A 16,906-nucleotide genomic window follows, 5' to 3' on the forward strand; every position below is an offset into this window, starting at 1 on the left:
ACGGAAAAATCAATTTAAGACGTAATCAAACAGACGATGAACACTATTAACAGCAATTACTATATGATGCAGTCAAACTTATAGCAAAGTTTGGTAGTTCCAGAGGCGGACAGTAGTGAAGTATTTTTACTCTGCTGTAAAAGTACTTTTCAGATGTCTGTACTTTAAAAAAGGGACAATGGACAAATTAAACTTAAAATATAAAACAAATTCTTCTGTAAAGTAAGTTTAAGCAGTAAGTATTAAGCAGCACGACTGTTTCCAACACTGATAATAAATCAGCATATTAGAATGAATTCTGAAGGATTATGTGACACGGAAGTAATGGGTGATGAAAATTCAGCTTTGCATAACAGGAATAAATTACATTTTAAAGTATACTAAAATAAAAAAACTGTATTTTTACTGTGTTTTTCTGTATTGTTGATCAAATAAATGCAGCCTTGATGAGATGAAATACGTATATATATATATATATATATATACATACATACATGCAAAATGGATTATGATTTGCAGTGTGTCAGAATTACTCAGAATGAATATTCCTTAATTTTGAGTTCCCACTTAAACTCTCTGCTATTATGTGTGTTTTTTCCAGTCCACATTCAGACGTGTCGAGCTCTGATGGTGATCTCAGTGCTGATGGGATTCATTGCTATCATTGTGAGTGTGGTCGGGATGAAATGCACAAAGGTGGGTGACAACAACCCATCCATCAAGAGCAAGATCGCCATCTCTGGTGGGAGTCTGTTCCTGCTCTCAGGTGAGACTCCAACCCCAGGCTAAACACACTGCATTTTTATGTAGGTTTGGTGAGAATAAGTAAAATTGTGTTTTCTAATAAAAACATGACCATTTCTTTTTGTAATGGTCGTATACGCTGGATTGGTTTGAGATGATCATACCAGTAAACTTACTAAGAAACATGGAGCGAAAACATAAACAAAGTCATTACTACTCTCTACACAAGTGTTACTGTGCTAAGAATGAGTAAATTGTGTTATCTAGGTCAGTGTCGCACATACCTCAGTCCAGTAAATCATTTAGTTTTGGAGAATAAATTGACATTCCTCCATTAGCCTCCACATTCTTGAGGTCTGTTTTGGTCCTCGGACGCTATATCACTTCTGACCCATCTGACATTCAGGAGTAAAAAGGAAGTGGCTAGTCTGGTCACATTAGCACTTTCTGCGAAGGTTGAAAGTAAACAAACAGAGATGTACTCAATGACAGTGCTAAGACTGTGATTTCTATCATGTCTAGGTTTGTGTACGCTGCTGGCTGTGTCCTGGTACGCCACACAGGTCTCCTACCATTTCTTCGACCCGAATACGCCAATTAACGCCAGGTAGGACCATTAATAGATTTTAAAATTATGAGGGAAACTGTTTTTTTTTTTTTTTTATCAGTTAAACATATAATTCTCATTAATTATGAACCAATCAAATGTCACTGGTAAAAACAAGTAATAAAATAAAAATTTATTAAAATAAAATATAAAAATTATATTAAAAAGTCATATAAAACATATATGTATAATACATATAAATATACACATACATTATTTATAAATTATAAATACATTATATAAGTGCATACATATAATTTAATATATAATAAAATAAATGAATTATAATATTTAGATGTTTTTTATTTTATTTTAGCCAACACGGCAAAAATTATTTTCTTAAGAATAAAACAAAGAACAGATTATTGTATACCTTTTACAATAAAATACAATTTCAGTATTTCTACTTTAATTTAATGTGTTAGTTGCTGTTTCTTTGTAATTATTATTGAAATTTACAAGCAATTTCTGAGTAAAATCCTGTTTCAAATTTTTTTAAATACTACAATGTATTATATTTCAGGTATGAGTTTGGCCCCGCCCTCTTTGTCGGATGGGCGGCTGCCATCCTGGTGATGTTGGGCGGCTCATTCCTCTGCTGCTCCTGTGTTAACAAGGACAGAAGAGGACAGCAGTTCTACCGGCAATCTCAACCCTCTACAGCCAGGGAGTACGTGTAAATCCAAAAATAAATAAATAAATAAATAACAGTACAGCAGAAAAGGAGAAACTGTAAATGTAAAGAGCAGCGGGTACAAGAGACAGAGCTCTTCCCACCATGAGCACACCTTCTCACTCGCACTGACCGTTTTATCCAGGTCCAAAACACACAAACTAAACTATCACATGGACAAATATTTACATTGTGTAGGTAGGCCTGCGGTCAAGGAAGATTGTGTACTTTTTTTCAGAGATACTGTATAAGCATGCATCTTGCTATAATTTCATGAACAATGTGGAAATTCTATACTTTATTGACATGTACGGTTTTCCCAACATACTTTAATAAGCTTTTTTATTAAAGGGGTCCTATTATGCTCTTTTACAAAGTCTTGATTTTGTTTTGGGGGTGTACTAGAACATGCTCTCATGCTTGGTGGTTCGAAAACTCATTATTTTTCACATAATTTACATTATTAAAATACCTTAATTTTTTTATGAGTGTAGGCACACCGGTGGCGCCGTTCGGCGTCTTTCCGCGGCGCCCAGCTACGTCGTGTTGTACTTGTAAGAATTGTTCTAGACATGCCGAAAATTTGAAGTTACAGCACAGCAGCTCTTCTTCTTCGTTTTCTCTGATGCACTAACTCTGCAGCAGCACTTCTTCTTCGTCTCGTCTGATGCACTCACTCAACCAAGCGTTCTAACCACAACCTCGCCCCTCCCCACCCCCCAACCATTCCAATTTCTGTAGGCGGGAATTCTTTTTAATGATATTCTAATGAGCCGCTTTGTGATATCACAAAGCCCGGAAAACAAACGCTGTAGTCCAAACGAGCCGTTCGTTGTAGTTCTTGAAAAGGGATTTTTAAAAACTAAATATCTCCCTTTGGAGTGGACTTTGAGATTTGTAACTTCCTAGATCTTTTTTATGCCCAAACATACACACTACACACTGACTAAAATTTAAAAAGTGAAAAAGCATAATAGGACCCCTTTAAAGGTGCAGTATGTAATTTTGACAACTAGTGGTTTAAATAGGTACTGCAGTCCAAATTCAAATTTTTGGAGAGAGTTGTTTCTCCCGCCAACTCCCCCTAAGACACAAGGCTCACGCGGGTTGCCAGATTGAGGACACACAACGAGAACGAGTGCAATTGACAATGGAAGGAGACGAGCCTTACACTGTAAGTTGATGAGTTGATTTATCCGCATTTTAATATGACTCTGGTTATAGAGTTTTTAGATGGACGCTGAGGCTTTTTAGGCCGGGTAGAATCTGCGATCTCTGACCCAGTTCGTTTGCAGGCTTCCATGGCTGCAAGGCACTGTGTTTTCCACCAACTGGCAACCCGGGGTGTCTAAATACTATTGGATAAATTTGCAACGGGTGGAATCACACACACCAAAACAAAAACAGACATTTCGACACGAAACGCACATATTGAAGTCGAATAACTGGCTGTAGCATTGTTTTTCTGAGAAACAATTATGTCAACTTAGCATGTTTTCTAAATATTTGCAAACATATTATGATATTTTATGCTTTTAGTACAGTCAAAAAATTCAATACAGCCAACGCTATCTCACAGCCAATTCGTACGTATTTTACGAGGTGGCTAATTCGTACAAATTAATATGACCTCACTTGTACAATTTTGTACGATTTCTGTGACGGTTAAGTTTAGGGGTGGGGTTAGGTCTGGTCCTTCATACGAATTCCTATGAATTTGCCACCTCGTAAAATATTTAAGATTTTTCACAAATCGTATGAATTTGTACGAGTGAGGTCGTACGAATTCATACGAATTAGCCACCTTGTCAAATATGTATGAATTGCTGTGAGATCGGGTTGATACAGCACCTTTAAGGAATCCTATTTTTTGCCAAAAAAATAGATTTTACAAACCAATTTAAAGCTGAAATTCCTAAAAAGTTACAATTTACACTGGACTCTTTTTTATTATTAATTTTACAAGGTTTCAGGGAAAACTTCCATGTACACTCAAACTGTATTATGTAAAGTGAATGGAGATATAATCTGGGTACAAAGTCTAACCGATATAAAAGATTTCACAATCTTTATTTTGACTTTTAACAAACCAAAAGGCAAATAAAGTCAAAAGAGAAATGTGATTCAATGTGGCATACAGCGGCTATGTTTGGACTAGCATACTACTCTTATGATATATGCAGTATAATGTGAAAAGTATGCATGGAATACATTGATTACCTACTACATTTGGGAAACCCCACAATGCAATGAGCTTGAGTGGATTTTTAACATTTCTTGACTCATTATTCAATCAGACACAAATAGCAAAATACTTTTTTGTTCAAAATTAGATAAAAAAAATGCAAAACAACCATTCATGTGACAATGTATAATGCATTCTGTTGTACATAAAATTATTATTTTTTTAATTAGTAAGCATTATACACAGTATATATAGCACAGATTCAGCAAGTAGTATTTCAATCCGAACATAGCCTATAGATAGAAACGTGTCATGGCTCTTCTGATTGGCTGCTCTGTTCTGCATGGTGGGAGCTCTGTTTGCCAGCTATGTGTGTTCTTGACAGCCATGGTCACACTGACACCACATTGAGGAGACCAGGAGTTACGACAATTCCACCGTCCACTGAAGTACAAGGAATTCTACTAGAAACATAGGACATTATTTACAACCATTGAGTTCCAGTGCTCCAGTGTGGGAACTGGGAATTAGCTGACTTGAGTCAAAATGTCCAGCGCAAGCTGTAAACATGCTTTTTAGATAAAGCACTTTTGAGGGAAAGTCCAGCACTGGTTTTAGTCCAAAGTATGCATCAGAAAAGCATTCAGAATTAAATGAGAATGAATTGATAATGCTATTTGGACTCAGTTTACTAAAATAATTAAACCAATCAGGCAATGGCTGAAAACACACACACACACACACACACACAAGATTAGTGCTGATCACAATTTGCCTCATATTCACAAAAATGTGCACTGACAAAGGCTCAAAGAGAGCAAAATATCCAGACCATGATAATTACAGGGGGGGGGGATTAAAAGAAAAAGGGCAACAATTACTACCACCACTATCATTAGAAAATGTACATATTGATTTAAACATAAAATAAATAAATACATAACATCCATTCAACATTAGCTAAATCGGTGAGATCTGTGAATCCAGTGTTTTCTATAATTAACCTCATTTGCATAGAAAGGAAGTATGTTTGCCTCAAAAAAATGAATGACAGTGGGCCTTATTTATGAAACACAAGCAGACCAAATTGTGCATAAACCAGTCTTATTTGTTCCATACATTATAAAATCATTTTTACATTGCTGCATTTAATTCTATGGGATGATTTTACATAAAAATGGATTTACACAGACATATTTTTCTGCATGTATTTAATCTAAAAAAATGTCCAAATACAAGTTAGTGCAAACATGCATGGCACAGCACTTTACCAACACATATTCACCTTAAATTGCAACATGCATATTTTCTTTTCACAAGGATTCACAAGGAAGCCCGTTTCCACCACTGAATAAAACATATAAAATAGTTATTGCGACTTTTTATCTCACAATTCTGACTTTTTCTCACAATTGTTTATATCTCGCAATTCTGACTTTTTCCCAGAGTTGCGTGATATAAACTCGCAAATGCAAGAAATTATGTCAGAATTGCAAGATATAAACTTACAATTCTGACTTTTTTTTTATAGTTCATATCTAGCCATTCTTACTTTTTCTTGCAATTTTGACTATATACTATGATAACAGAATTGCACCAGTTTGCAATATCAATCAGCATAACAGACAGTTTTTGTACAGATAAAATAACTAGAAGTGAATGACAATTTGAAGCTTTGGCAATATTGGATTGTTTACATTCATGCTGACAAAGCAATTTAAATTTGAATTTGACACCAAAAGCCTTGCACTTTTAAGTTACAAATGGCCAGGCCTGTTCGTATGTTAAAAACAAGGTGGATAGAACTGGTTAAGTTGGACTAGTATGCAAATAGGATGCTGGAATAACATGCACAACCGCTAAATGAATTTGTTGATTCAGATTTTCTATAATGGGGCCATTTGAAGGAAAAAAAAAAACAACAACTGTAAAAATCGTTTTAAACTGGTGGACAGTAAAAGTTTTGTCTCCTGTCTCCAAAACCAATGAGGTGTTAGTTTTTGGACCTGGTAAAAGTTAACATTCCTTAACTAACGGAAACTTCACTGTGCATGCAAATGACATGTAACTCAAGACTCATCTTCCTTTCAAATATTCCTTCTGAGATCTCAAGTCGTTGGCATATCAAACAAGCAGTCTATGCATTTTTCCATCATCCAGTTTTCCATGTTAACAAACAGCATACGTCTATGTGGTGCCACATAACGTATTAACACCCAATGCACCGAGAGTCTCTTGTCAATTGTCTCTATCCCAGGTTCCTCTAATGCTGTTCTTCTCTGACTGTCTTCTTCTCTTCTCTAATTCAGGGATGAGTTGTTGAGTGAGACTAGTTTCCCTGATTGACCAACCCTCCCTGCCTTTATTCGAGGACTGTCCAAGCTCCACTTTCTGTATCTGTGTCCCTCACTTTTACATTCATGCTGACAAAGCAATTTGAATTTGAATTTGACACCAAAAGCCTTGCACTTTTAAGTTACAAATGGCCAGGCCTGTTCTTATGTTAAAAACAAGGTGGATAGAACTGGTTAAGTTGGACTAGTATGCAAATAGGATGCTGGAATAACATGCACAACCGCTAAATGAATTTGTTGATTCAGATTTTCTATAATGGGGCCATTTGAAGGAAAAAAAAAAACAACAACTGTAAAAATCGTTTTAAACTGGTGGACAGTAAAAGTTTTGTCTCCTGTCTCCAAAACCAATGAGGTGTTAGTTTTTGGACCTGGTAAAAGTTAACATTCCTTAACTAACGGAAACTTCACTGTGCATGCAAATGACATGTAACTCAAGACTCATCTTCCTTTCAAATATTCCTTCTGAGATCTCAAGTCGTTGGCATATCAAACAAGCAGTCTATGCATTTTTCCATCATCCAGTTTTCCATGTTAACAAACAGCATACGTCTATGTGGTGCCACATAACGTATTAACACCCAATGCACCGAGAGTCTCTTGTCAATTGTCTCTATCCCAGGTTCCTCTAATGCTGTTCTTCTCTGACTGTCTTCTTCTCTTCTCTAATTCAGGGATGAGTTGTTGAGTGAGACTAGTTTCCCTGATTGACCAACCCTCCCTGCCTTTATTCGAGGACTGTCCAAGCTCCACTTTCTGTATCTGTGTCCCTCACTCCCACCTAGAATCCAAATTTGGACACTTGTCTGTATGATTGGACAAATGTCCCTTCTACACCCTATATACTTAAAATGTGCCTTTTTTTTCAACATCTGATCAATAAACATGTTTGAAAAACTGTCACCCCATATCTGTTGTGTGCATGGCCCCCAAAACTTTAGAACCCTCTTTGTTTGTGACACCTTAAACCATCTTTGTAAATATGTATTATTGTAGTATACGTGAAAACACCCTACAAAGCATGGACTGTTTCATTGCAATACATCTGAAAGCGTGGATCTGCTTTCCATTTTCTTTGTAACTCAAACATGTTTTGTTTTTCTTTTAAATTGCAGAGCAAATGTTAAAAGTTCTCCACCAGAGAAAGGGGAGCAGTACTTGTAGTTTGGGACAGGGCGACTTCGTGGGTCACAAGCTGTTAGATTTTGACAACAGACAAGACACTCTCTTTCGGTAAAAAAGCAAAGAACTCCAGTAAAAAACTTATGCTAGATTTAGAAAGCCAGCTGACATGTTTCCCTGTAATACAGACAATGCAGAGGTTCAATAAGCCAAGCAATGCATTTGCAAACTACATGACTTTGTACTGTAGTATAAAACAAATGTCCGAAATTTGACGAGGAATGAGCCACAACAGCATTATCGCAACGTGTGCGACAAATATGTCATTTTTGTCACAGTTGGAGTTTGTTATTCTTGCCGAAAAACTATATCACTCATCTGGAGATCATTGATTCAGGGTACATTATAATGCATTTAAATAATTATGCAAATCTTCAACATGTGCAGTGTAATATACTTTGCTATAACTCTGTTTTGACTCACAAATGTCTTTTAGTTTGCTAATAGTTCTACCTTGGCGTATGTGAGATGGATCTTTTACCCGTGGTAAAATCAAATTTTTTTCTTTTCTTTTTGTTGTTCATAAAATGTATAGTACGTAAACTTTGAGGGGTTTGTCGCTGTTGATTTTGGTTCAAAAACACCCACATGCGGCAGATACAATTAAATCTCTTGGAAACTCTCTAGTGCACTTATGATTTGTCTTGGTGAATTGTATTCAGCCTGCATTGAAAGGCACTGTTTATCACAAATAATGTCTTTAAAGTGGTCGCGGAGTCTGTAGGTTGTCATTAGAAATTTTTTAGTTCATGTTCCAACAATTATGTTACCTAATATTCAATTATGTATCATCTCATATGATGTATCAAGCTTTCTGTTTATCTGTTTTAAAATAAAATAAACTATACAAAGATATATTTTCGTGTGTGTGAGTCGGGTAATGTGCTGTTTGCGTGTTGTCACGTGACTAATGTAAGTCACATGACTAAGCCAAATGCTTTTTTGACCAAGACTGTCAAAGTAGCAAACAAACTGGAAACCAAAAAAAAAAAAAAGATTTTTTTTTTTAATAAAAAAATGTATTTATTTTTTTAATTTGTTTTTTTTTAATTATAATTATTATCATTAGACTTTAGAGTCCATCCATGAAATGTAAGTCTGTGGGATATTTGTAACATGCAAAAGTTGGAAGTCCAATTTCTCAGAAGGGTTTGAAAATAATTATCTAGTTTCAAGTTATATAGCACATTTAAAAACAGCAAGCACAGCTGACCAAAGTGCTGAACAAAACATAAAACAAAAGCACAGGGCAGATCACATATTAATGACACAAGCTCACAACGACTTGAAAGCCAAAGAAAAAAAAAGTTTTTAAGATCATTATATTACAAACACTAATTTTCATTTTTATGCATGTTTTATATTTAAATTTTAAATATGCCTTGAGGATAATTTTCTTGGTTTGCATCATTTTCCAATCTTGTCTTCAAAAGTTCCTGTTCTTTCTCCATTTTCATATTAATAAAAGGCCAAAAAGAAAAAAAAATCAAACTCTCTGACTTCAGTTCATCAATTAAATGGGGCATGTAAAACCAAATTAACAATTAGACTAGCTCAAACCGAGTCTAGCCAGACGATAAATCAGAGCCGAGAATGTCTGTGTATGTCTCACCCCCATCTCAGTATCTCACCACGATTCAGACCTGTTTTTTACACCTGGATGATCTTTTCCTCATGAATGCCGTGCTTGACCGAGCGTCTGGACCCCTGATGGTGCTCAATTTGAGCAAAAGATAGACTCTCTGTTTTGTTTGGACTGACTTGGCCTGGTTTCGAAGTCATTAATGTAATCTTTCCGACCGGTGTTTGGATGAGGGCTGAAACAGGTCTATGCTTTTGTCAGTCTCAATTATGATAGTGTCATGCTAGAGTCATGTGGTTGTTTAATAGTAACTGATGAAAGCATCCTGACCACAACATCGTATAGTCTGACTCTGCCTTCAAGTTATGCCAATAATCATTTTGATTATGCACGAATGAATACTACTGCTATGACATTGCTAGCAAATAACTTCAAATTAGAGGCATCAATTAAGAATTCATGGTGGAAGTTAAATGGTGAACATCGACTGTTTATTTTGTATGCATTTTCATGCAGACGAAGAATAGTGATAAAACTACTATACATTGTGTTAGTTTACGAGGCAATCTTGTGCTACATTTTTTCATCATTCTATATGTGGTGGCAAAATTAAGATAAAATATAGTATCCATTCTACACACCTACTACTATATAAAAATACTCACCTACTATATAATCAATTACAGTTATATTTTGTTGCATTAGAGCTAAAACAGTGAAACAGAAAGAAAGAAATGTGAAATTGTCCAATGTGTCCACTTCATGCTGACCAAAATTACTTGAATTATAATTTTGCCTTTCAAACTTGTAAACTGAAATCTAAAGGTTGCATGAATCTCTAGGCTGTAAGGTTGCAAGAATCGTAAACAGAAGCTTTTAGTTCTTATATATTCAATGCTCACATTGTAATCTATACTTTTCAGAAGCATTTGGTGGATTGCTGACTTGGTATCACATTTAACTACATCCAATGATTTCGAGAGGATTTGTCAACATGCACAGGGTGCGTTGGGGGAAATTTCAGCACATGGTCATGGATGTTGAAAGAGAAAATGAGTGAAACCTCAGCTATTCCGGAATGTTCTGTAACAGTTTTCCAGCACATGTTTTTAATTTTACAACCTGAAATATCATTTAAGGTTTCATAATGTGCAGTTTACCATCCCAGTTTCAGGGTAAACAGTCAAAAGGATCAAATAATGTTGACAAATTAAATAATTTAAATAAATGAGTTAAGCATTTAAAGACTTTGTGTTCAGGCACTTAAAATCCTCTTCTAGTTCAAAATCCACCAAAGCTGTCTGAAAAAACATTGACTACAGAACATGAAATGTCAAAACCAAAGAATGATGTTAAATATTTAACCGCAGCCAAGAACTTATTAATTATAGGTTAAATACAACTACATTAGAGTACAACAAAGAGTTTGCAAAAGTCTTGATTTCCAAATAAGCTCATATTTAAAGGAATATTTCACCCAAAAATGAAAATTTGCTAATAATTTACTCACCCTAAGGCCATGCAAGATGTAGATGAATTTGTTTCTTCATCACATTTAAAGAAATGTAGCATTCCATTACTTGCTCACCAATGGATCATCTGCAGTGAATGGGTGCCGTCAGAATGAGAGTCCAAACAGCTGACAAGTAATCCACACAACACATCAATTAATGTCTTGTGAGGTGAAAAGCTGTGTGTTTGTAAGAAACAAAACCATCAAGATGTTTCTAACTACAAACTGTTGCTTCCAGCTAAAATACGAGTTCTTTACCCATAATATTGATTTCTCCAGTGAATATTTCTTTTAGTGCCCAGATCATTAGAAATTAGACTATTAAAGAGGTCATATGATGCGATTTAAATTTTTCCTTTCTCTTTGGAGTGTTACAAGCTCTTGGTGCATAAAGAAGATCTGTAAAGTTGCAAAGACTAAAGTCTCAAATCCAAAGAGATATTCTTTATAAAATTTAAGACTCGTCCATGCCCTCCTAAAAATTATTTTTTAGCAACATCATATGACCCCTTTAAACTAGACAATTAACCATTCATGTTTCATCTACACATAATGATAATCCAACTATTAATCATGTCTTGATGTTATGAAAATCAAGCAGAAATATAACAGGTGTCTGATCAATGTGTGAAACACCTGAAACAGGTAATCATGGTCTTTGGGTTTGTTCCTGTAATATGTACAGCACGTTGCCAAAGCATCATGACTATTTCTTCTGGGAACAGGTGCCAGTTTTTTTCTTCTTCTTCTTAATAACAGTGAATGATACTGTCCTTACAATTATAACTAAGTTCTTTTTTCTTTTTTTTTTTTAGCTTAAGTGGTATGTTGCAGTTGGGTCCAATGCTGGTCACCTCTTCTGAATAGTTCAGTAATGTCATAACTTTCTTTGCCAAGACAGCATTCAGAAAAAATACTTATGTTGATGAGAGTAGTGCTGCACCCAAGTGGTCATTAACAGATTACATCGTTGAATTATATTTGAAGGTGAAAACTGCATAGTGGCATGTAAGATTTTACTGTTTAGCATTGTTGTTTTGAAAGAAAGTATGAATTATGCAGCAAATAATTTTTTTTTAAAATAATTAAAAAATTATTATTTTATTTTTCAAATAGCATTGTTTTTGATTAGTTTGACTAAGGTTAATCGTCCTAATTTAAGTCCAAATTGTGGTTCTCAACTGGTTTTGCTTCGTTAGATTTCAAATGGTGAACCAACACAATACCAAAGTACATAAAAGTACCAAAATAAATAAAAACATAACATTAAAATACCACCATGAACTGCACAGGCCCAACAACTTGCAAAATTACTCATATGACACAGGCTGAACAGAAAAATTGACAATGGATCCTTTCTCGCTGAACCCATTTTTATGAGACTTATTTTTTTATGATTTTTTTTTTTGTTTGTTTGTAGTCAGGACATATCATGCAACTGTTCATGTTGACATTGAATTAGAATACCTTTAACCAAGCAATAGATAGGCCTACATTTGTTTTAGATTAATAGATTTGCACCAAATTACTGAATTTGACTGGAGCTGGACAAAAAACCTTTGACCTCAATAAAAAATATATTGGATATTTTTCTTCCTTTTTAATGTTGGTAAGTTGATTTATTTCACTGTCCTCCTAACTATGCATGATTATAGTTACATAGTTATAGTTGCATTTTATTATTTGCATTTATCTTTTTTTTTGACGTTTTTATTAATAATTTGAATCAGGTTTTGTTTTTATATTTTCCATTTTCATTTTAGTTTTTATTAATTTTTATTTCTGTTTTTATTTGTAGTTATTTTAGTACATCAAGTGAAACTAAATTAAAATGACAAATGTTGCCTTGGCAACTAGATGAAATTAAAAAAGATCATGTTCATTTTATTTCAAGTAGCTAACAAAAATGTTTTTATGGTTTATTTTTACATTCAATTTTAGTTTTTGCTAACTATGAACCCTGTCAGCGAATTTTAAGTCATACAGTTGAAAATGCTCAGCCTAAACGTATGTTGACCATAAAACTTGCGATAAAAAACACTTTTATAATAATAAGAGTGGCACACTGTGAGCAATGAATTGGATGAAACCACTCCATTTACTCTGAGATGTGTCAGTCAACAGATTTTAAACAGACCATTTAATTGCAGTGAATCAAGGTGTTGTGTATTCACTTCACTAACTCCCTCAGTAAACAAAAAGCCTTATCAAAATCAAACGATAACCAGTGGTCCATAATCCATTTTGTATGTTTGACATTCAAGTGTTTTCTTGTTTCTTGAAAATGGATCTCAAAATTACAGCAGCAGTGGGGAGTCTGACTTGAAAGTATAGCGTTTGCTGCAAAGACATTAACCATGCTTGAACTCTGCTCGTTTTTTCCCTCTTTTTCTTTGGTTTGTGTTGTTGCCAATCCATCAGAGAGAATACTCCCTCCTGTTAAGAGTAATGACTGAATGAGTGTTTGGCTTTTCTGTTGCCTACAGCCAGTCAGCAGCGTAACGCAGCTCCATTACGCCAGTGTGCTGTGAGGCCCAGCTTTCAGCGTGAAAGATTTCCACCCAATGAATGAATTAATTCCTGCTAGCATTCCATTATGTGACTAATAGATGACATTAGTCACATTAGTGACATTAGGAACATTAATTAGAAGCATTCAATATTCAATTATCATTTTTTTCCCATTCAAAGAGGGGGTCGTTGTTATTATGTTTGTTCATATTAAGGATCTCACTGATAAACACAAATGTATTTCAACTCTCTTAATCATTTAACCATTAGTTACTAGTGTTCTTCTAATCACTGAAAAAAATTTGGTCACAAACTAACTATTAACTATGACTTTTGCCTCAGGAAACTCCTAATTTGCTGCTTATTAATAGTTAGTAAGGTAGTTGTTAAGTTTAGGTATGGGGTGGATTAAGGATCTAAAATATGGTCATGCAGAATAATGCATTAATATGTGCTTTATGAGTACTAATAAACAGCCAACATGCTAGTAATATGCATGCTAATAAGCAACTGGTTAATAGTGAGAACTGGTCCTGAAAATAAAGTGTTACCTAAAATTTGTGCTTTTTATTCCTCCTTTTTTTGTGGAATCTTTGAGTTAAATACATGCCGCTATATACAGTTTTTCTAACATAGCTTCAAAGCAATTGCAAAAAATATAAACATTTCCATATAGTATATGCCCTCATTTTAAGATATAGTGATATTTTGTGGATATAATGATTCACTCACTTTGACTTTGTTAGCGCATATGTATATTGAAAAATGTTTATATATGTAAAAAAAAAAATATATAAAAATATATATACAGTACATTAATAATGTGTGTGTGTGTATGTGTGTGTAGATAATGGAGCTGTTTTAATTTATAAATGGGTGTTATTATAACTTCCACCAATAAACATAATATCTTAGAGGGTTAAAAGTTTGATTGATTGCAGTTTCTCAGATGAAGTCATTTCAGTCTCTAGAATTGGCCTCTAAGGGGCAGCATTTTCCTACATCTACATCATCCTTCACCACAACCAGCCGATAACAGTCAGAAAGACAGAGATGCTTCAAGTCTGTGTCTGGAAAATGACAGTAGTAATTTTGGAAGAGTTTGCACAGTCTGAAGAGATGAACCTTTGAAATGCCCCATTTCCCAATGCTGAGAACACAAGGAGGACGCTGCAGGTCCCAGTCGTTTTACTGACAGACTGCAGATGCTCATTTTGACAAATGACTGAGATGAGTGCTTAATTATTAAGCATCACTCTGCTCTCATAAAGCAGACACTGCTTATGAAATATGGGCTATAGATGATGCAGAGGTGTTTCAATAATTGCTGTCTGTTATCAAAATGATGAAAGAACATGGCATAGATGGAAGAAAGTTATTTATTTCTATCTGATGATGCTTAAAAATTATGTTTTTCAAGCTCATAACGGTCTAATGTGTACATCCCAGAATACATTACTGAAGAAATCTTTCAGAAAGGTGAAATATAATTAATGATGTTCGCTAAGACAAGCTATTACCTTTTATTCCTTGTAATTATAATCAGCGATTTGAACAAACTCCTAATCCTTGCATAACTTGCATTGTTAGTTCTACAGACATGAATGACACCTCAAATCATAAGGCTTGCATGCAAATAAAATAACTAAATAAAATCTCATAGACTTGCACTGAACAACGTAGCAACCGCACAGCAATGCCCTAGCAACCACCCAAACATCCTATCAATGTCATCGCAACATGATAAAAACTAAGAACACCTTAGCAACTGCATAGCAACACTTTGGCAAACTCCAATGGAAAAGTAACTCTTCAGAAAAGGTAAAAATCTTATTGATTTAGTTGAATTGACAGTATTACTCTGTTCCAGATGTTTGTGAGTTACCTACATAAACAGCTTTTTTTTTTTTTTTTTGCTATATTAATGTATATAGCATAATATATTAATGCTATATTAATGGCAGCATTGCAGTGAAGGCCATCCCATAATGCACTGTAATGAGCTCAGTGAAAAAGATAGATAGATTCACATCAGTCACTTATGAGGTTCCATTTCGCTCAGAATGCTGTCTAAAAGGTATAGCTGCCTATTTAGCCAGTAAACAGAAAGACAGCTGACTAGTTTTTGAAATGGAGTGTATTTTCATCAATTTGATTTAAATGTTGTTCAAAGTCAGCAGAACCAACAGAAAATCCTTTCACAATCAACTCTGTGTGTCACACACTCACCCACTCGAAACAGAAAATCTTCACGCTAAACGGAAGGCGCTGGAAATCCTATTAGTGCTCCTGTCCTCAGATCTCTGCGAGACGCGTCTGAGTTCAGCGCTGTTGGCGTGTCTATGACACCCACATGACCCCGACTTTGCATCATTAACATTGTGCTTGGACAACTGTTTCCGTGAAACGCTAAGAAATTAGACCCCACGGCGTCCACACACATCCTGATACCCCGAGTTTAAAGCCCGCGGGATCGTTTCGTCACACTTTCTCCTTCAAAAACCGAGCTCCCCAGTGGAGGGTGTCTTTAATACTGATCTGGAGTCAGACTCCCCTGTGCGAATCGCAACCGGAGGCGCTACAGACGGAGTCATGAACTTGGTTTCGCATCAGTGTAAAGGGAGCTTACTAACTCTTTAAAGCAGGTGAGGTTGAAAATGAGGCTGTCAGACTTCTGCCTCCTCTTCCTCTCATCCTGTGTGAGTCATGAGTGGGTAGGAGGACTTTTGAGTCGCTGGCAGTCAAGAGAGGCAGCGTGCCACACAGTTGAGGCAGAAATGGGTCACTTAGTGTCTGTCGCAGAGATTAAATGGTAAAGGCCTTCATTGCTCTCTTAAGATGTCTTATGTTTGCATTTGTTGATTGTTCTGACATGTTGCACACAGAATTCACTGCTGTTGTTAAACAAATGACCATAGTGACATGTTAAGGCATTGAATTATTGCTAGTGTCATCCGATGTGCTTCCTCGAATATTCTGCAAGAGTATTAAGAGGTGAATTAGTTCCAAAACATTGTCTTGTCTGTATAGGCAGCTGCCTTTTAAGGCAATATCCTACCTGAAATGGAACCTCAGACTGATTTAAAACACTCTACACTGGCAACACAAAATGCACAGGAGCCTTGACACTTCATTTTGATGTAAGCATATTGCACATAGATTGCCTTATGAAGGATATATGTGTCACACCCCTGTGGACTGTTGATTGTGGTCTCTCCCTCTGTGTCCTTATTTGGTTGTTCCTGTTCTCGTTATTAGTTAATCACCTCATTGTGCTCACCTGTCTGCCCCTCGTTATCTGCCTGCCTGGTCTCTGGAACACCCTGCCCGTGACAGAATAACCAACTTCAAAAACAGTTTAAATTGCGTGTTTCCCCTCCGTTTGTTTCCCGTTTTTTCCTCAGTGTTTTTCTTTCCGTTGTGTTTACCCCATGGATCCCTTCACTCGCCCCGAATTCCTCCTCCTCCTGCTGGAACAGGAAGGCAAGACTCTCGAGGACCATACCAGACTGTTCCTGTTGGTCGCTAACATCACCGGCTATCCGGATGACACGC

The 16,906-nt window shown here is 35.6% G+C and overlaps 1 protein-coding gene across 3 annotated transcripts in view; it reads left to right on the plus strand.

Annotated features, from left to right (window-relative positions):
- Positions 1-8,582, plus strand: part of LOC107751184 (claudin-19-like) — a 13,872-nt gene extending 5,290 nt beyond the window's left edge. The window contains exons 2-5 of one of the 3 annotated variants that reach the window (XM_016566829.1): positions 602-766; positions 1,267-1,351; positions 1,875-2,021; positions 7,679-8,582. In XM_016566829.1, coding sequence (XP_016422315.1) covers positions 602-766; positions 1,267-1,351; positions 1,875-2,021; positions 7,679-7,727 — 446 coding nt within the window. In that variant the 3' untranslated portion in view covers positions 7,728-8,582. Of the gene's footprint in view, positions 1-601; positions 767-1,266; positions 1,352-1,874; positions 2,371-6,518; positions 6,612-7,678 lie in introns of those variants that run through there. The other 2 variants (XM_016566830.1, XM_016566831.1) reach the window with 2 other exon arrangements.
- Positions 8,583-16,906: the final 8,324 nt, after the last annotated feature.

This window comes from Sinocyclocheilus rhinocerous, unplaced genomic scaffold, assembly GCF_001515625.1.
Source record: "Sinocyclocheilus rhinocerous isolate Xijiao unplaced genomic scaffold, SAMN03320098_v1.1 scaffold362, whole genome shotgun sequence".
Lineage (NCBI taxonomy): Eukaryota > Metazoa > Chordata > Actinopteri > Cypriniformes > Cyprinidae > Sinocyclocheilus > Sinocyclocheilus rhinocerous.